A 21,658-nucleotide genomic window follows, 5' to 3' on the forward strand; every position below is an offset into this window, starting at 1 on the left:
GGCATACCCTGTATATTTATATGGAATCATGTTGTAATTACTTCTGGAGTACACACTGCTGGAGTCATTTCTATTGCTAGGGCTATGTTTGTTTTGGTTTTATCAAATTCCTGTGTGTGTAACTTCAGCCCCTCTGACACTATCACAACCTTGCTCTGATTCTCTATCTGTTCAACACCTCTTAATGAGCAGATTAGTGTAAAGTGACGGAAAGAAGGAGAGATAAACGGTAAGCCTTGTTCACAAAATAAAGAAGAAATATTATCTAAAACATTGACTCCATCCCTACACATTCCTCATCTCTCACATTCTCTTACACTCAGATGGGAATTAAACTCGCATGTAGGGTGCAGTTGATGTTGAACTCCCATGTGTGTTTACAACGTGAACGTGTTTGCTGGTGCCTCTTGATCTGAGCGCTTTGTACTGATTATGCGTAACATTAAGCCATTAAATCGCAGCCAGTGAGAGTGTACAGGTGAGTGTGTCTGGCGAGCTCTTCTCACCGAGCCCCTCTCCTTCTTCCCTCTCGTAGAAGCACAGACACCCCATCGCCCACGTCTCTGAGCCCCTCTCCGGTCAGCTCTGTGGGCAGCAGCGTGGGCACCGGGGGCTCCTCCTCTTCCTCGGGCAGCATCGCCATCCCCCAGCGCATCCACCACATGGCCGCCAGTCACGTCAACATCACCAACAACATCCTGCGGAGCTATGAGCACTGGGACACTGCCGACAAGCTGTCCCGCGAGAGCCGAGGTAACCGTCTCACCTCTCCGCTCCGCTCTTAAAATGTAGATTCATTAACAGTCAACAAGGGGGCGCAATCATCACTGGTAAAACTATAAGAAACTAAGAAACTAGGTAGACAAGCTGTTTCAGTAAGCGCCTTCGGTTCTATCTTAGAATTCTTATTTGAAGTTATGAATGATGTTGGAGTAAGAGGAAAGGAAACCTATTCAAACCACTGCATTAGCCACCCAGCGTGACGGGTACAAAGAAAAGGTTCAATGGAGAAATTAGTCTTATAAAACCACAGTGGTCGAGAGGCCTCGTCTTTAAATTGACAATCCCAGCTAGGAGTCTTAACATCTGGATAAGGTCCTGGAACAACATAGGAATGCCATTTATTAAGAAAGACTAAATTCACATAATCAGACCAGTGATGACTGCATGAAATCCAAGCCTTCCAGTGTCGGAAAAATTACTGGAGGTTCAATTATCATCCATTAAATCAGGATGCATTAAAGACGCACTAAAAGATTTAATTTTCTTTGTGCAGTGTTGGAGATTAGTAATAGACTCTTAATGTATTTTCCGCAGTAATGAGTGAAAGTATTGATCACAAGAAGCACTAAGATGGGTTTAAAAACTGCAAATCAAATTTCAAGTGTGTTTTCCAGCCACTGACTATCCATTAAATGAAGAGCTATTATTACAAATCTGAGACCAGCAGGACTGATGCTGGGGTTAGTGCTGTATGTCACTGTATGAAATTGAAGATTTTTTTGTGTGTCCCTCTCTGCAGAGTTCTTTCAGGAGCTGGACTCAGTGATGGAACCACTGACCCAACACAGCAGTATGACCAGCCTGGTCCGCTATGTCAGGCAAGGACTGCACTGGCTCCGTATAGAGGCTCACTTATTATAGTGACCGGACCGTACTACTGCGCTGTATATTATACATCTTCATCACTACCTCTACCAGCGTACCGACCCGCACACCCCACCCCATCAGCCAACCACAGCATCTTCAGCACTTCCAGCAGCATCGCCCGCACAGGGGGGTCTATCTGTTATACATCTTCATCACTACCTCTGCCCGCGCACCCCACCCCTTCACCCAACCTCAGCATGGACAGCACTTCCAGCAGCATCGCCCGCACGGGGATCTCTGTCTTCTGGGTACCTTTTTTGTTTTGTTTTTGCCTCACTGCTTTGGGGTTTTGAGGTCCCTCCTGCTTCTACTCAATGTTGCATTCTAAGTGTATACAGCCCCCCAGTTTAGAGACAGAAGCTCTGCAGCTGCAACTCGAGGCTGCATAAAGAAAAGCAGAATAGAAAAGCACTTCAAAACCAGAAGCATGTATTTGCGCTCCCAGCTGTATTGCAATAGGTTTGAATGGTACCTCTCAGTTTCACTTCCCGAATTGACCCCTCTCTTCTATATTACAATACAAGCACAGCGTTGGCAGCTTGTACGTGTTATTCAGATTGCAGTGAGAGTGTGGAGTCCGGTGCTGTTCTTGAGGTCTGTTCTTTTTTTCTTGTATCTCAGCGGCCTACTCTAGGGGGCTGTTGAAAGTAACGTCAGATCATGTGGTTGTGGCAGGATGAAAGTTTGTCTTAATGTTTGACAACAGGTACGTGTGTTCACATTTTTGAGTGGGTAGCACTTTGCATTAAGGGAGACTACCGGGGTAATAGCATGTGTGGTTACCTAGTAATTACACTGTTAAACACTCAACTACACAAGCAAATACAGTGCAATTACAAAACACGCTGGTAATGACAAACATTTTCCATTTAGTGATCAAACATGTTGCTGCATTGTACCTACACAGGATGTGTGATGACTGTGTTATTATAGCACAGTTAGATGCACTTAATGTAAAGTGTTACCATTGAATCATTTTTTTTAAATTGTAAAATAGCCAACGAAAGATATTGCTAGCTGTGAAATCCCTAGGACCCTTTTTGTATTACATTTTATAGAACATTTGTATTTGCATTCAATGCGTTGCTTCCAATTTTTCTCAACCCTGTTTTGGTGGCATTCATTCCACTGTTTAAGTTCTTTTGAACTTGCATACAACCTAACCAGGAAAGGGGCAACAAACACAAGCTTCCAGATCACTCAAATGGAATCTTACAATAATAGAGAAGCTACTTTGTGCACAAGGGAAACAAACACACACAGACACACACACACACACACACACACACACACACACACACACACACACGCACACACGTGTAGTGTAAACAAGATCTATGTATGAGTACATGTTTCAACATGTTAATAATAATAATAATAATAATAATAATAATAATAATAATAATAATAATATAGCACTTAGACAAAACTTCAAACATTCTGAGACAAACGTTTCAGCTAATGAAGGCATTGGCTGAAAACAGCATCTACTTACAGTTTCATGTCTATTTATTTAAGAGGTTTCCAGATAGCACTTTCAGCACTGTGGTGTACAGATGCTGCAATGTACTGTTAAGTGTAGTTATGTAACTCAGCGTTAATGACCCAATCATTGCAATGTACTGAAGTATCGTTATATAACTCTGCATTAATGACTCAAGCATAACATCTCTAATCACAGTGGAAAGGAGTCTTTAAACCAGTTAAATTATTAAAATATGAACCTTCATGCTTATTTTTTTTCATATTCTAAAGAGACTGTAGTGATGTTTTGATTTTCATAACCTTGGGCTCTTTCTAAATGATTTAAACAAGCCCAGCATTTAAATGCCCCCCTGTTCAGATTGTATAGACCCACAGTAATACCTGTTCAGGTGGATTGAATAGACCCACAATAATTTACCTGCCTGTACTCCACGAGACAGTTACAGCAGCTTGGCTCCATCTTCCTCCTGTCTACAGGACCGCTGGCCGTTTCTGAAGACGCTGAATCTGTAACTAGAATCTCGATACAGATCGCGCAGCTCATGAAATCAGCTATCATGTTTCTTTGTAACAAGGTGGAAACAGAAAAAAGCCAGCCTTTGGGAAATCTGATAAGAGAACCACATTAAGATTATTTAAAGAGATGAACCAGTGTCAATGTGGTTTACAAGTGCATAATTCCCAGTACATACATATCTGCATTCACCAGTGTAGTCCAGCGCTCACTGCTGATCCCCTATCTTAATCTGAGAAGGTAAAAGCACCATTACTGAGTGTTAATGGTAGATGCAGCAAGTGTGCTTACCAACTTTTATTTTTCATTAAGTCAATGAGGAATTAAAAAAAACTATTTTTAAAACTTTTATCTATGCAACTTAAGGTAGTAAACTGGGAACCGTGATTTCAGATGTCTAAGCAAACCAGTGTTAACGTATGATACACATAACCTGTAATTAATTGCTGTTGAGTAACACAAACATATGACTAATTGAATTGGTACAAAACACACATATCAACAGCACAGCCAGTTAGGAAGTCAGTCTGCAAAAAAAAAAAAAAAAAAATACTCAACATCTATTGAATTAAACTAAATTACAGCACTTCTGAAAACAGAGCTGAGTAATTTAAAAACATAAGGAATTATTTAAACTTATGCAAGGCTTGGTAAATGTTACTTGTGCGCTGCATACAGATGGGGTTACGTGCTTGTTTATCCTCACTCTTTGGAAGGAAGGCAAGCAGCTGGCTTGGAAGCGTGTCCAGGGAGCATCGCAGAAGGCAGCACTCTACTAATAGCAAGAACATCAAAACACGTGCAAGAAATATCTACTGATAACGGAGTCTGCTTTAAATGCATCAACATGGATCGCAAAAATCAAGGGTTTTGCTTGATTGATATTTTAATTGCAAAAGAAATAACACTGAAGTTGAACACCTTTTTTTAATTGTTTCTAACATATACAATTCCGACTTCTTGTTCTGAAAAGCAATATATCCTGTTGGTTTTTTTTTTGTTTGTTTTTTGCCTTACTGGCATGGCTAGAAATTGGACTGGAATTTACTCACGTAGCAAATTACCGGCATCTTCTCCAAGATTGTTGTCGACATTTGAAGTGGTTTAGAGCACAGCTGTTCACACGCGTGCCAAAGATGACCTGTTCTGTCAGGAAAATCTGTGCTCCTTTGGCAGGCAGTCAGCTGCAAATAACATTAGCAGCTTTACTTCCAGCACAAAAACAAGTAGATTTAATATTGCCAGAGAAGGGTCTGGGAGAAATGGCATGGGATTAGTGCCTTCCTTCTGCCTGTTAGCTAGAGGCTTTGTCTTCGCCTGTGAAAATGGGTCCTGTATTCCAGCAAACGACACATTATAGGAACACTAAACAGGGGACCTTATAGAACCAGTGAAACACAAACAGCTGTTAGAAGAGAAACATTTTCATGACCTGACCTGCTACTTGTACAGACAAGTGCCCCTCCTTGTGTCTGTGTGAACAGTCTTCCCTTTGAGCTCCACAATGAAACACTACAGCCTTACAGTAAGAAAGAAAGGCATTGGAAGCCTGCCAGGGGGATGCAGAGCAGTACATCGGCAAGCTTGTTTAGGCTCCCTTTGGTTTTAACTGTAGTGGAATCAGAATCCTGATCGTTCTACATGTGTGTGGAATTCTATGTACAACCCAATCCTGGTCTAACCACTACCTGCATGCATTCAAATATCCATTCAGTAAGCATTCATACCAAATGTCTGCACAATAAATTATATTCTTGAGAAATAAGAGGGCTTATGCATTTGTTGCCACATAACACAGGGACATTGTTTCAATGGCTACAAACAAGAATTGATTGAAGTAAAACATTCTTTATTTGCTTAAGGTTTAAAATGCACGGTACTGACAAAGTGCCATTGATGTAAAGATAAACATTGCGAACGTGGCGCAAAAAAATAGCAAAGACATTTTTAGGATGCAAAAGAAAAACAATAAACTGCCCGTTAATATGAATCCCTTTAAATTTGAAAGCGCTAATGCAATCTTTTTAAATAATTTTTATTTTGTTATTATTATTATGAGAGCCAATGTATATGATTTTATTACACAATTAGACATGAGGATTAGCAACCCATGTTTATATGATGGTCATGCATTTGCATCTTTTTTAACTTTTTTGTTTGCAAACGAGGTACTGAAAGATTTACTGTTCAGAATTGCACAAGGGAGCAAAGAGATCGGGCATGTCACAAGCTCCTTGACTGACATGTCTTCTATGCATTTCCTCTTCTTACTTGGCTATAAGAGCATATCATAAAAACTGATCTTGGATTTAATGGTTCCGAATGGAAACATTCTGTTAACTTTGCATATTAAATGTCACAATAGTGTTTCATTAACATATAATAGCATCAAATGTTGGTCAATTAAAGGTCTAATAATTCAGTGCTAATTAGTATTTAATATGTAGCATGACAGTCTACAGAGACGCATGTAGTATTAATGGATGTGTACTGACAATGGATCTTTAAAACAACCAAACAGTTGCGTCCTATTAAATGTTAACGAGCTATGGAATGCTTTGTCAGTTAATCAAGATACAGTGCTAGAAACACCAGTCCCCATTACAGAGCACACTGCACACGCAGCACCAGCAACTTCATCTCACCAATTCCTTCTGCTAAATCTTTAACCACATGCAAAAAAAAGCAGCATTCACCCAAATGTCCTATGTTGGAGTCGATTCTAATGGACGGTTGTTTTTGTTTAACATGTGTGTAGCAGTGCTAAGTGTAAAGGAGTGTAATACAACATATCTGGGATCCCAGATTCAATTAGAAATCCACTGCCTTTTAAAAGAGGGGATCTTATACGATAAATCATTGACCCCTTACTTCCATGTTCAGGTAACTTGTCTGCGTCAGTGTCTTGCCTATAATTGCAGTTCTTTCGTCTCAATTTTATATTGTTCATTTCTATGTAAAAAATAATAATAATAATAATGAAAGAAAAAGTAAAGTGTATAGAATTGGAAACTGAAGTCTTCGTTCATATGGGGGAGGAAAAACAAAAGTATTTACACAACAACAGTGTCTTCATTACCTTCATTAAATCAACCAGTAGATGCTGTGTTATAATATGAAGTCATTGACTATGTCTATAAATGAAGGGATACAAATGTGTGTGTGTGTGTATGTGTAAATATATAATGAAATGATATACAGTGTTGAAAAGCACTTTGATGAGCTTTGTGCTCCATAGTATTAAGAAAAAACAAACTGTTAACAGGGAAAAGGTACCCTTAACATAAGGGTGTGTGGGTAATGGTGTAGGGGAGCCTACTATAACCCACTGACTTGCAAAAGCTCAAGCAGACCTTAATGAGTTAACTTCAAGCAGCATGAAACGCAGTGCACTGTGTGAGCGTGTCAATCAGACCCTTGCTATTAGCAGAGAGGAAAAATACCTGAAGCACCAGGGTATGTGCAATGCAATCCTATGCATATACTAACCAGCATGCATCAGCAGGGCCCCACATACAGTACTACCTAGTCCTCCAGAAAGCTGTTCTTTATTCAAGTGGAAATATGAGGATAAAGAGGCAGAATGAACAAGTCCAAGTGAAAAGAACAAAAGTCCTTCAGCAGTGGCTCACATGAAGGGAGGTTTAGTTCTGCAGTGGCTCACACGAAGGGAGGTTTAGTTCTGCAGTGGCTCACACGAAGGGAGGTTTAGTTGCCAGTGGAAAGGACCATATTGTAAACATGTATTGCAATGACACAAGCATGCTATCCTTGTAAAGTTTTTAGTGAGTTTGTTTATGTACAGAGCAGGGTAACTGTTGGAGCTATTGATTACATATTGTATAGTTGTAAGGGTTGATTTTTATTGCTTTATGTATAAATAAATAAAAAGGAGTATTCCGCCTGTTAGCTTTGGATTTCCAATGTGTTGCACAAGTTTTGCAGATCCGTTTTGGTTTCTGTTCTTTGTTGTTATTTTTATTTTTTTGCTTATTGTATGTTTTATTAAAAAACAGTAATATGTAAATGTACAAAACTTTAAACGGTAGTTCTGTGTTTAAATGTTTAATATCTCTGTAAAAACAAAAGAATATTGTATGAAACAGTACAGTCGATTCAGGGTTGCCAACCTTGCACTTTTGTTTTTACTGACCTACAGACAGTGGCCTTTTTTACTGACATCATTTAAAAAAAAACTGAAAATAGGCTTTTTTATGTGCTTACATTTCTTTAGGTTTTATTTACTTCTTAAGCTCATGGATCATTTTCTTCATTGGTCTGAAGTGGGTGCTGTTTTTAACGGCAGTCTTGCTAGTTAGAATTCGATCTGGAATGTCTGTAGGCAGTTGATTTCTTATGTCTTTTTTTACACCTGACAAAAAAAAAAAAGAATTCTAATGTTTGCAGTACTGTGAGGCAAAGCCAACATATTAAATGGAAAACTTGGTAAGATTTGGAAAACACGGCTGTCTGCTAGGTTTAGATAAGAGCGCAATTTTGTGGCAGTTTTTATCAGCTGCCCGATCCTGTCTAAGATCCATCAAGTCAGTCTTGTATTGAATAAATTCCATTTCTAGGCTATCCAGCATATTTCTAAGAACAATCTTTGGGGAAGAGTGCTTTGGTTACTTGGTTGAAGAACGCATACTAATTTCAGCACAGTATTGTACCGTATCTCATACAGTACAGTAGAAGGAGGTATGACAGTTTAATTCATAATGGAATGACAAGAGAAACATCCAACTTGTACTGTTTCAGCGCTAAGAAACTTTGCAAAAAGTCAATCTGCTAGAAGTGGAATTACTTTTGCTGCACAGCTTCAGATTCCAAAGCTTAACCAGGGGGACAATATAAATAAGTGATTTTCCAATGGAAGCCAGCACAGCCTTTACCCTGGTATCCCTGCTATTTATATCATAGACATACTGTGTAATAGGTTTGGGTTTGATAATCCCTCTTCTTGTTAGTGGCTATTATGCAATACCAACCCTGGTTCTCAACTCGAGATGTGTTTTTTGTCAATAAGCATTGGTTAATTTCCTATATAATCAATGATGAAGCAAGCTCAACCATTGAAGTGAGATAGCACAGCAGTTTAATACACCAGCCTGCTGGGCTGGTCCTCTTTGTTGGAATGGGTTCAAATCCTAGTGATTCCTTCCTTTGTTTTCAAATAATTAGTTAATTTCCTATAAAATTCAAATCTAGGTGTTGTGTTTATTTTCAAAGACTTGCCTCATTTACCTTTATAGACAATGAAAAAGCAGGCTCTTCTATGGAAGTGAGGTGGCACAGTGGGCTAATTCATTGGTATGCTGTGCTGTTCTCCTGGTGGGAATGGGTTCAAATCCTCTTGCTTCCTTCCTTTATTTTCAAATAATTAGTTCATTTCCTATAAAGTAAATTAAAAAGCAGGTTGTTCTGTAGAAGTAAGATGGCACAGTGGGCTAAGTCACTAGCATACAGTGATGTTCTCTTTGGGAGGACTGGGTTCAAATCTAGGTAATTCCTTCCTTTATTTTCAAAGAATTACTAATTCACCTTATAGTCTTTGTGAAACACAACTTTCCTGTGGGAGCTGGTGGTGCAGTGGGTTAATCCCCTGGCCTTTTCTCCCTGAAGATGATGGTTCAAATCTGGCTCTGCCAGAGGTGAGTTTCTGAGGTAAGTAATGTTGTTGGTTGTGTTTCCACAGACAGAGATGGAGATGGAGATGGAGATAGAGAAGACCTGTCCTGTGGAGGAAGGATGAAGAAAAAGGTAAGGATGTAGGAGAGGATAGAAAGGGGGGGCTCTGGCCCCCCCTGCTGGGGAGGAGAGTAGAAGGGGGGTGTGTTGCTGCTTGCTAAAAGAAAGAACTAATTATTCCATTCTTATTCATCCCTCCACATACTTTTTCTTGTTAAGTACTTGAGTATAAATGAAGTATGTGGAGGCATGAATAAGAATGGAATAATTAGTTCTTTCTTTTAGCAAGCAGCAACACACCCCCCTTCTACTCTCCTCCCCAGCAGGGGGGGCCAGAGCCCCCCCTTTCTATCCTCTCCTACATCCTTACCTTTTTCTTCATCCTTCCTCCACAGGACAGGTCTTCTCTATCTCCATCTCCGTCTGTGGAAACACAACCAACAACATTACTTACCTCAGAAACTCACCTCTGGCAGAGCCGGATTTGAACCATCATCTTCAGGGAGAGAAGGCCAGGGGATTAGCCCACTGCACCACCAGCTCCCACAGGAAAGTTGTGTTTCACAAAGACTATAAGGTGAATTAGTAATTCTTTGAAAATAAAGGAAGGAATTACCTAGATTTGAACCCAGTCCTCCCAAAGAGATCATCACTGTATGCTAGTGACTTAGCCCACTGTGCCATCTTACTTCTACAGAACAACCTGCTTTTTAATTTACTTTATAGGAAATGAACTAATTATTTGAAAATAAAGGAAGGAAGCAAGAGGATTTGAACCCATTCCCACCAGGAGAACAGCACAGCATACCAATGAATTAGCCCACTGTGCCACCTCACTTCCATAGAAGAGCCTGCTTTTTCATTGTCTATAAAGGTAAATGAGGCAAGTCTTTGAAAATAAACACAACACCTAGATTTGAATTTTATAGGAAATTAACTAATTATTTGAAAACAAAGGAAGGAATCACTAGGATTTGAACCCATTCCAACAAAGAGGACCAGCCCAGCAGGCTGGTGTATTAAACTGCTGTGCTATCTCACTTTCTCCAATGTTTTTTATATTGATTTCTGATTGATTTGAATCTATATTTAACACCATTGCAAACAGTAGTACACAGTAAACAGCACACACAGCCCAATCCACAGTGAAATGCAACAGTCGTCAGTCTTCAATACCACAGAGCAGGGTTAATAATAATTCCCACAATAGGAATTTGGCATTAACCTCTACTCCCCTCTGCTAGCGAACAGGTAGTCACAGAGGTGATGAAGAAATCCACAGAATTACTAGTCTGAACATTTAAATGTGTGCAGAACTCTGCCCAAAACATACATCTCTGATATTACCAGCATTAAACATTTTCATATAAATTAGTCTTAGGATGCTGGTGCCCATAAAACGACATCCTTACATGAACTAACAGCGAACTATTTATTACTTGAGAACCTTGCATGCATTCACCCTCAATATTAATGTATTTGCTTTTCAGCACATTTGAGTGCACTTGGCTCTCTCAAAGCAGGCAGTTCCTTTTCAGTAGAACATGAGACCCACCTGCTAAACAAGTTCTGAAATGAGGTGTCAGAAGCCCTTTTATTTACTGATTTGGAGCATTTCATTTATTCCTGGCATCGGCCCAGCTTCCCTGACAGTTAAGATTTATTGATTTAATTGCCTAGGGTAACCATGCAATAAAATCATCTCGGAGATAAATCTGCACGGCACTGTGCGATGGAGAGGTCATTTTTCAAGTGCTACGGCTATACTGTCCCAGGATACAGGTGAACACTAGCTTTCAGTCTCATTAGTAGCTCCCGTCTTGGAGAATTACAGTGGCGGCTGATGTTGTTAAATTATCCTAAAAGCCAAATAGAGAAATGAAGACGGAGAAACGTGTTCCTCGCTGTGGGGAACGCTTGGTATTTGGTGCAGCCTTCGTCCATGGGAAATCAATCCCCTGTTTAATTACAGTGGGGTGAGAAGCCGTTTGCCCCAGTACAGTGGGCAGAATCATTTAGTTTCCAGCTGGAAACCTCACCTGGCGCTCAGCCAAGGCCAGTGCAGTGCTACCTTATCCGCTCTACCTAAACAATGCACCATCAACACCTGTTTAAAACATGAAAGCAATGATGTGGGGATATGTTACTCTGCTATACTGCATGTGGGAGAGCGTCAATCGTTCTACAAGACCTGCAAACCCGCTCAGCCACATCCCTGTGCATCAGGTGCATCCGCCCCTGCAGACTCTTAATGACTACTGTTACAGTTTTTAGCAGAGTGCCTGACCTGTACAAAGTAGTGCAACAAATGAATGAATCCAAGCAGTTAAAACAATGTGGTTAATGTGACTGTTTTCATGACTGGAGGCAATGCCTGCTCTACAGAGTCTTAGTGCTTTAATTAAATACCTGGGTCACCACCACACACTCCTATTCCCTGCCGCTCAACATGCAGGTAGCTTTGACCCAAAGGGATTTCTTTGTCTTGTTATCCTTTCCAGTGCACAGTGGAACAATGTTTTCCCCCTTCCTGTCATTGGAGACACACCACTTCTTTCACGCTGCAGTGGTGGCATGCTGCCTTTCTATTTGGATTTATCTCAGTGTTTCTGGAAGATAAAGCCATTGTAGCAAAGTGCCAGGGCATTAAAACTTACATGGGCTCGTATGAATGGATTAATCCTTTGACGACAGCCTGCACTTACAAGGCCAAATCTGAAGAGGTTATCAGCAGAGAATGAAGAAACACAGATCAGCAATGAAACGTATTTGAATGTGCAAACACTCGTTAAAATATTCACTTTGACAATTTTTTCAACAAGGAAAAGGTTAGGGGTGGATTTGAATCCTTGCCAGGATAAATCACTGCTAGATTATTATTCATATTTATTTATTTTACAGCATTTTATGGCCTTGGGAAATGCCCTAGCTTGCATCAAACAGCCATGCTTACTCTTCCCTGAATTATCCCTACAAATAAGCAGCAGATGCCAACCAGACTAAATTAACCTCTTAGCATCCGTTAAATTGTCTATTTTAGCAGATCAGACCAACTGTCAGTTCTGTAGAGTACTGGCCCATTCATCAGCAAAGTGGAAACATGCAGGATTCAGAAACTGGATTGGAACTGTAATGGTATTCCTTTAACATGCACCCTTATTAATTACAAATCTAGGTACGCTGCACACTGTAGAGCTCACAGAGAAGCACACGCACCACAAAGGCTGCACACAGCAGCTCTGAAACATTAACCCTAATTGCAGCACATCAGCATGCAGCAGAGGACTGCTTTTAATTACTGCTCTCCTCCATTGTAGTTTAAATTCAAATGTTGCAAAGTCATTTGGCTTCTGTTCTTGTTCAGCTATCAGTCAGTCTCAGATCCCGCTGAAGGCACTGCAGAATGACAGCTTTTAGGAATCATTGTTAATGTGGATTGTGACGCATGGCTTTTTGAAAAGGCATTAACACGCCTTTGGCAAAAACAACATTTCATTTAATGAAAGCCAAGCAACTGTTAAAAGGTGGTTATTACTTAACCTTGCCTTGCCAGTTTTTTTTAAATTTTTTATGGGGCTGTAAATGTCTCCTTTTCATCAATACATCAAAGCTGAAGAATATCTATCAAAAAGAAACAGGACGGTTCCACAACTCAGGCTCAGAATGAGCAGAGACTGCAGACTGAACAGCTTCAGTCACTGTGTACATATAATTACATTGTTAAATTTCCTCTCTATGTACCTATTTTAGAAAGCATACATGTTTTTTTTTTTCCCAAAGTTTTGGCAGGGCAACTTCTCAAACTCCACAGAATTCACACAAACTGGTTTGAAACTTCTAAAAATGAAATTCTTCTTTCGTATGGTGTTTGAAAAGCAACGGGCTACAGTTGTAATTTTAGTTTTGTAAGCCATTCCACGGCATCCTGGGTGGCTGTGTGGAGTCCACTTGTTCCACCAGAATCCACGTGTATTGTGCAATCATCAGTGATGTCCCTGCTGGTTTGCACATCACCGCATTCACAGCTTGCTGAGACCTTGATCCACACCTCCCATGTGTTGTTTGGATGCGGTTGAGAAATTGTGACCGTGCGAAAAGGAAAGACCTGCTTTCCACTAGAAATCCACCAGAGGAATCCTCCATATTAAATGCATGTTAGTTTGATGAACAATCACTACTGTAAACGTGCACAATTTCATTCCTATTTTCTTTGCAGGATATCAAACTTGTGCTTGTGTGCAACACAGAAGGGTGATAGACTGCAGATTAAAAGACAGGGCATCAGCGCAAAAGGCCAGCCTGGTCGATAATAAGGAAAATGGATTATAGCTGAATGATGCGCTTCGAAAGCTGCCAGCCCATTAAAGGCAACCTGTGTGAACGGTGTGATTGGAAATGGGCAGCGGCACTTCACTAGGTGCAACGGAGCAAAACAACAAACAGAAAAGGGCATTCAGCAGAGTCTCTGTGACAGCTGTTAATCTCGACAGCTTTAAAAAGTGCGAACATGAACCCCAGACACAAACACACCCTCACCCACCCGTGTTAGAAATGTTTCTGTTTCAATTGAAGTCTGCCTGCAAATCCTCCTAGATTACTGGGACCTGAATATCATTGGAATTCAGCACGGATTGCATGGTTCTGAAAATGTATCGATTGGACCATTATAACAGAGCAGTGACAGTGGTGCAAAAGCCAATGAGGGGTAAGAGGAAAGTGGTTTCATTCACTGAGTAAGATATACAGAAGTACCAAACACAAACAAATAGGCTGCATTATTTGACTAAGGTTTCTGCAAGTCTTTATCAAAGACTTCTTAAAATCAGATTAACCTTATTCTCCCAAAGACGACGTAATGATCCTCATTCTGACTGCAAACAAGTACCAGGCTTGCCATGTGCTACAGTGAGAGTGCAAAGCAAGCTGCATCAATAATACAACAACAACATTACTGAGTAGATAAATACCAGCTCAAATATGGACAGTAAAATAAAGTTAGAAGGATCTGTTTTTGAAGCTTGCTCTATAACAAAGACTTGGGGCTCCAATATTGAATGCCCGGACTGCCAGCTCCCCCACGGAGCCGCACTTTATAAAATGCTGATCTTGTAGATATGGGTCGTGCCTCATGGGGGGAGAGGGGATGTTTCAACAAGATTGGAGTAACACTAAACTGAATCAAAATCCTACACTCCACAATCACAGCACAAATAGGCTTCACAGACTGACACTGGAGTCCGACTGACACAGGAAGCTGCAAAGACCTGAGAAGTGCAAACTTCATTTAATTAATTATAGTGGGCTTTAAAAAAGAAGACTTAAAAATACATTCAAATTCAGTAAAATAATGTATAATTCCCCCACTATTCATACTCTACATTACACACACAGCCCAAGCTTTTAAATCACGCAAAAGGAGTTTATTTGAAAATTAAGGATTATTAATTATTTTTTTTTGTTTTCCCTAAATGGCAGTTCTACCAAATATCCCTCATTTCTGCTTCAGATTTGCTATTGTAAACACTGCAGCTGGAATGTTAGTTTTTCTATGCAGCCTAATCTGCACATTTAATGAGTCCTATTCACATAATGCATATTATACTCAACAGTATTGACTGAAATGCATTTAGCACCTAATTGAATGATCCTTGATTAAACTAATTTACTGGGAAGGAGGATAGTGGATTGCATTTCCACTGACTTGTAATGTGTTTCTTGTCATTTCCCCATGACTAGAAAAAAAACAAAAAACTACAATAAAGTGCTGAGACGAAAAGCTTATGATTTAATGACAATCTCTCATATATACACATACACACACACACACACACACTAATGAACTCAAATGAACTGCATTTCCCTCTGTTCACATAACAAGCAGTGCTGGGTACCTGCATTTGAAATACCCCCAGCTGCTTTACTTCAGATGACTGAAGCAACACTTTTACTTATTAATATGAATGACTGCAGTAAGATAACAAGGTCTGATTATGATGATTTACTTGTATGGAACAATCTGACACCTGCCAAGTGGTTTAAGCTTCAGAAACACAATGTATTGGCTTGTTTATGAAGCACTTCAGGAAATCAGCGTCCATTTAGCAGCATTGTTCTGTTGACAAGATGAGGCTGACAAGCCCCAGACAAGCCTCTTGCGGTGCATGGTCACCCAGACAAGGCTCTTGGGGTGCATGGTCACCCAGACAAGCCTCTTGGGGTGCATGGTCACCCAGCCTCCACCTTTCTCTTAACAACGGGTTCCTTTATCTGTTCTCTGATGCCTCTAAGCAGGGATTGCACTTTGTGTCTTGCTGTGCATTTTAAAACAGTCCGGTACTCTGTCTTCAGTCTTACTCTGTTCTAATCTCTTACTGGTGGGCTGCTGGCAGTGCTAGCAAAGATCCCCTTCACTCTACCATCACTCGGATCAACTGTATGTTTCCATACAAAGGGATGACAATAAGACTCCTATTGCATAGCAGTTTCACCCATTCCAGGTTTTACTATGAGCTTAATTAACCATGGTGCATAGGTAACAAGTTTAGGTGCATTATTTAAAGTCATAGTAAAACCAGGAATGAATCAAACTGCTGCGCAATGGGAGTCTTATTTCCATTCCTGCATACAGGACAGTAGTCACACAGGACAACAGGCATCGTCTGTGAATATTAGTCGGGAAAGCGCTTTTGAATATCAGAACACATCAAGATGTCAGTTAGAGGCGCAGGGAAGCTGCTCTTCTTGAAGCAGTGTCTCTGTTTAAGACTCACGTACCTGTATGATCACAGGGGCTCGGGCGTGACACACAGTCACTCCCACTGACAGCTGTGCAATTGAATCAGTGCCTGCAATGATGAAGACAACAGGAAAGTCAAGGTCTTTCTCTGAAGCTCTTAGGAGGAGGATGAAGCAGGGTTTACATCTAGGCATCAGTGTGCCTCCAGTTTTGAAAGGAAAAAGAAAAAAAAGCACTTCCATAACAATTGGTAAGAGCCAGAAGTCATGCCCAATAGCAGCCTTTATCAACAATACTATTTATTATAGTGGTCCTTCCATTATTGCACTACACCGGAAACTGAAATTAAGACAATGCATCAACAAAAAATATATAAAAGGTTACTTTGAAATGTTCCATTAACTTGTTCTGGTCCTATAAACACTTTAATCAAAACTATTTGACCGAAAGTGGAAATCATCTTACTACACAGTGCAGTATGTAGGTATGTATGTATGTACGTATCTGCATCTGTGTGTAAGATCTCAAATTAATGTAGACATCAATCCATCTAGGAAACAGGGTACACTGTTTGATCTCTGAAGTCTTTGCACCCTACAGTTTGAACAGATTAAACTATTACAATGAGCAAGACACTTGCACAAGATCAGCATGAGCTGTGGCAACCAAGGATCCACTCTTTATAAAGTGCATGTACAGTATACACACGCATAGACTAAAACGCATGTTTCCTGTAGGCTGCAGAGGCAGCATTGCATGAAAAGAAGCAGCGTGTGTCTGGCAAAGGAAATGTCGCTTTTACCACGTTTATACTGCTCAGCGCTCTGTTCCAGATATCACTGCTTGATATTTGCCAGGAAACAGGTGCCAAATCAATTTAGGAAAATGTCTCTTCAGTGGAAAATGTAGAACAAATAAAATCGTAACCTCTTGTACAAAAACACAAAGTAGTTCTGGAATCAATTAGCGAGATTATACAACACTTGCTGACTACACCTATTTAACAATTTCAAACAGGGAAAGAGGCATCTTACTGTATTACTGGAAGAGGTTATGAAAACCAGTCTGATACCTGAAAATAACCCAGGCTAAATGCACCAAACTAATGCTAGCTTAATTAACAAAAGATAAAAGGTAATACAACATTTCATGAAAACAGTCATTTATTTATTTAATTGGGATGTTATGTTTTCATTGACCAGCAGGTGGCAAAGTTGTGTATATTTATGGTTAGTGCTGGTTGCAACCAAAAATGAAGGTGTTTGGTGAGAATAAAGAACTGACAGCCAATGAAAATGTTGGCAGCCAATGAAAGTTTGACACGTCCCCATATTGTATGGAAGTAACCAGGGAACACAATGCTGCCAGACATCCACAAATTGCAAACAAAGCAAAAGTTAATAAGGGACTATCCACAAATTACAAACAAAGCAAAGTTAATAAGGGACTAGCTACAAATTAGCAACACAAATGCAAGACAATAAAAAGTAGTAAGTAAGTAGTAAGTGGGTAACATTCATTTGATGTCCTCTTCTGAAAGCACTACTGATATCCAGTCCAGTACACAAACACATATGCATGGCCTTGGTCGATGTGGCAGCCTGTTATGGTGTCAGACTTTAGTGCCAATGTATTTATTTTCCTACAAGACTGCATTGTTGGCATGAGAATAGTGCTAGCAAGCTACAGAAAACAGACCCAAACAAAGAGCGTACAGGGAACTATTTGTTTTCATTTGTTCTCCCCTAAAGGGATTGGGTTTCGATTACCTCTTTCTGATTAAAGAGATAGGGGACTGTTTAGTGTGAGACCTGTGTGCAACAAAAAGCAGGGGCATGTTTCATTGTCCAGCGCTGACAGTCTATTTGTCAGGATAGATCAATAAACAAAGGCCATGCCACTTTAGGATGTGGCTCTCGTCTCGCCTTTATTACACTCTGCTCCTGACAAAGAACAGTGTTCTCCCCCCAGCAATGATGCCAAGTTTATTTAACAGTATGTGTTGTGCTTCCCAAGGTTATAATAAGAATGTATTTTCTCTTCCCCCTCGCAGATTGGAAGGAGGGCAGTGATGTATGAGCCTTCGTGTTTTATTTATTCACCAAACGGTTCCAGATGTGAACCCATCATTTATCTGCTGACAGGCAAACCTGCAGCAGGACCTCCCTCCTGACCTCTCTGAAACTCCTGCTTTCACATTGTTAAAAGACACACACAGAGGTACGCATACGCACACACACCTGGATAAATCCCACCCCCACAGTGGGGTGCAATGATAACCCCACCTCTGAAAGCTGAAACAGTTCCTCTTTCCAGACCAACAATGGTTGCAATTTCTTTTTTATCATAGTTACCAAGCCATAATCCCTCCAGAGCATGCGGTCCACAGATAAATACTTCAAAATAGTGCTGATTGACTACAAATGAAACCACACCAATGCAAACTTCAATACTTGTTTTTAAAGATGTGTTTGAATACGAGCCTCAGCTGGTTAAACTAGCAGCAACAATCTGTAACTCTGCTTGTGTTTCAATCAAATCAAGCAAAAAAAAAAAACAAGAAAAACAAAACAAAAAGAAAACACAACCCATAAACACAACCACCAGATGAATCAATCAATCAGAAAGTACCAAGAGGTGAAACTGCCTGACTGTGTCCTATATGACATCTGGTAAAAATTTTTTAAAAATTAATAAAAAATAACAAATAAAAGATTCCTTTATCTTTTTAACATGTTGAGTACATTCATTTTTCATGTATTGGAACCAGACCTGCCCAAACACATTCCCTTGATAATGTCCCGCTCATCCCAAAGTTAGGCAAGCACTGTCTCTAGAAAATAAAGAACAGTCTCACCAAATGAAGCCCTGACAGTGTGGGACAGAGGTAAAGAAGAGTGGAGTCCAGCTCCTTCACTTGAACAGGAAATCAAACGCAGAAGTAAACAGATCTCCTCTTCTTAACTACAGCTATCAGCTTAACTAAACAAAATACTATCCAAACAGTTTCCACAAACTCAAAAATAACTGGAAAATACCAAATGAAATGAGGAAATAACAGCTTCCTCACAGTAAGGTTATTTTGTTCACCAAACCAACTCTCTTAATTACCCCCACCTGCAGCACGTAACACCTCGTCAGCTCTCTTAATTGGCAAGCAGTAGCAACAGTTGAAGCAGTCCTAGTTGGGTTTATTTTCCTCCAGGGTTAATCAGTGCATAAATCAGCCTTAAAAATATATAAGATTCAAATTATCCATACTCTAATGTGTAGCTGTGCTATAGGGGGATTTAAGACCCAGTGAGCTACCTGCACTAGAACCTTCCAACATTTACCAAGGAAAATGGCATTCCCAATAGAAGACAATTTTAAAGAGCCCTGAGAGACAACACCATAGTTGCCCAAAGGGAGTAATGCTTTTGTACTGTCGGTGTTTGTCAGCGGAGGGAGGTTAAAAGTACCAGTGAGATTTAGGAATACTCTGTTAAAATGCATTCAATTAAAGGACTCTTTCAGTCCCAAGCTGACATTCTCAGCTTACACAGAGAGTCTGACTCTGCAGAGAACTCACACCTATTGTACAGAAAGGGAAGGGAAATGCCTTCATTTCCTTAGATAACCTCCAAGCTAAATGGCTCTGTCATAAAGGCTACTTAATAAAGATGCAAAGGTACCGAAAAGAGCTAAATGGCTCTGTCATAAAGGCTACTTAATAAAGATGCAAAGGTATCGAAAAGAGTATCCATAGAAAAACAGGTATAGTACCGACCACCCTTACAGTCCAGTCCTCGCATTCAGATACACTCCCCTGCAACGTTTCAGTCTGGCTAAACCAAGCAGGAGTCCATTACATTTATCAGTCCTTTTCCAGGTCTCTCATCTACACAGTTGTTATACGCCTCCACTTTGCTCAGTGAACTTCTCGGAAATAACTTAGAGATGCAGGGGGTGTGTTTACAAAGGAAGCACTTCTCTGTTGGAGTAGCGTCAACCTTACTGAACCCGGTTAGTAGTAAAATGACATTAAAACACAGAGAAGGCTGCAAACAAAATGCAATCACGTAAAACAGTTCAGGATGGTGTTACAGAGCTCTTAGGATGTCATAATATTGTTCTTCAAATGAGTGATAACGGAGAGGTGGTTCACTTCAAACACTGTTGATTGTTTTACAGACAAGCTTTTTGAGGGAATTTGTCTGATGGTTTCTCTCAGATGCAACACCGAAAAAGAAGAAAAAAAAAGCTGCAAGCCTTGCTTTTTAAACTCGCAAAATGTTTGATTAATTTGAACATAAACTAGCAAGGGAGCTCAGCTGGTAGATGTTTGTAATTGAATAAGACAGGATGTAATGAAGTAATTTTTCTGTAGCTTTGATAACTGTTCAGATGAGACTAGTTTGAACCACAGACATAGCACACAATGAAGGCTGAGCTTTAGCAGCGGCTCTGGTTTTTCCCTTTATGTGTGATAGATAGCAATGCACAATGGCAGCACCTGGAGGGGATCCAGGAGCCTGAACAGCTCTGGCTGCTGTCAGTGTGTGTGTATACTGAGGAGCAGAAATAAAATCCTAGCCAACCTCAACTATGCTTTGATGCTTCCTTATGAAATGAAAATCAGAGGTTTTCATGTTATCGATCCTTAGGTTTGATTGGAGATTATGTCAAACAGAAATAAAACTCAAAGTAATACATTTATAACAAAGAGGTCTATCATATCTGTAATACAAGAGCCTTCAAATGTTTTTTCTATAGATCCACGCCTGTTTAAACAGCCTCTTTCTTTTTCCTTATTGAGCAGAATTTCTGCAAGATTATTTTTCTGAATACCACATGAATCTCAGTGGAATGGATGTGTTATTTAGTAAATAAAGTTTCTTTACGATATCTAATCACTTCCTGTGTGATAAGTCACATGACCTGATTGCAACGAGACCATTGGAAAGTAACTGAACTACAATGCAGGAAATATCTTTGTACCAGGAAGCAGCTGTTTATGGAGTTATCGCTGAAAGAGCCGTATATTCTAAATTGAAGAATAAAATAAAGCAAGGAGCCAGAGTGAATTCAATAGAACAGAAGGGAGACGGAAGGTAATAAATCTGTGAATAGGCAGTAAAGAAGGGTATGATCTGAATCACAGACAAATATAGATTTAAAAATGATACCTCGAGCCGATTAGGAGAAAGGTAATAATGGTACGGCACATGCTTTTTAAAACGCTATGGCATTCAACTAAACAGGCATTGACAAAACTAACATGGGGAGCTGGAAATATGTAACAACCCATTCACAACCAAACATATGCAAAGCCAGTTCACAACTAGACTAAACTAGGCAAAGCCTACACAATTAAAAACACATGCAAACACAATTAATAACACTCAACACGTTTTTTCATTCGCCACGAGAAAAAAAAACACCCAGATAATTTAGTAAAAGTGAGTCATGAATGTTGATCTTATTGAAGCCCCTGTGTCTCCACGACCTTCCGAAGAAGAGGGAGCAGCGAGCTCTGCACAGCCGATGAAAGGACATTCATCACACAAAAAAACACCTTCAATGACTTGACAATATCTTGCCTC

General features: G+C 40.0%; 1 protein-coding gene across 7 annotated transcripts in view; it reads left to right on the top strand.

Annotated features, from left to right (window-relative positions):
- LOC121295268 (AF4/FMR2 family member 2-like) overlaps nt 1-2,873 on the top strand; it is a 127,895-nt gene extending 125,022 nt beyond the window's left edge. For all 7 annotated transcript variants that reach the window (XM_041219716.1, XM_041219717.1, XM_041219718.1 and 4 more), the window contains 2 exons: nt 536-753; nt 1,523-2,873. In XM_041219716.1, the coding sequence (XP_041075650.1) occupies nt 536-753; nt 1,523-1,644 (340 nt within the window). In that variant the 3' untranslated portion in view covers nt 1,645-2,873. The remainder of the gene's footprint in view (nt 1-535; nt 754-1,522) is intronic.
- Nucleotides 2,874-21,658: the final 18,785 nt, after the last annotated feature.

This window comes from Polyodon spathula, chromosome 20 (genome assembly GCF_017654505.1).
Source record: "Polyodon spathula isolate WHYD16114869_AA chromosome 20, ASM1765450v1, whole genome shotgun sequence".
NCBI lineage: Eukaryota > Metazoa > Chordata > Actinopteri > Acipenseriformes > Polyodontidae > Polyodon > Polyodon spathula.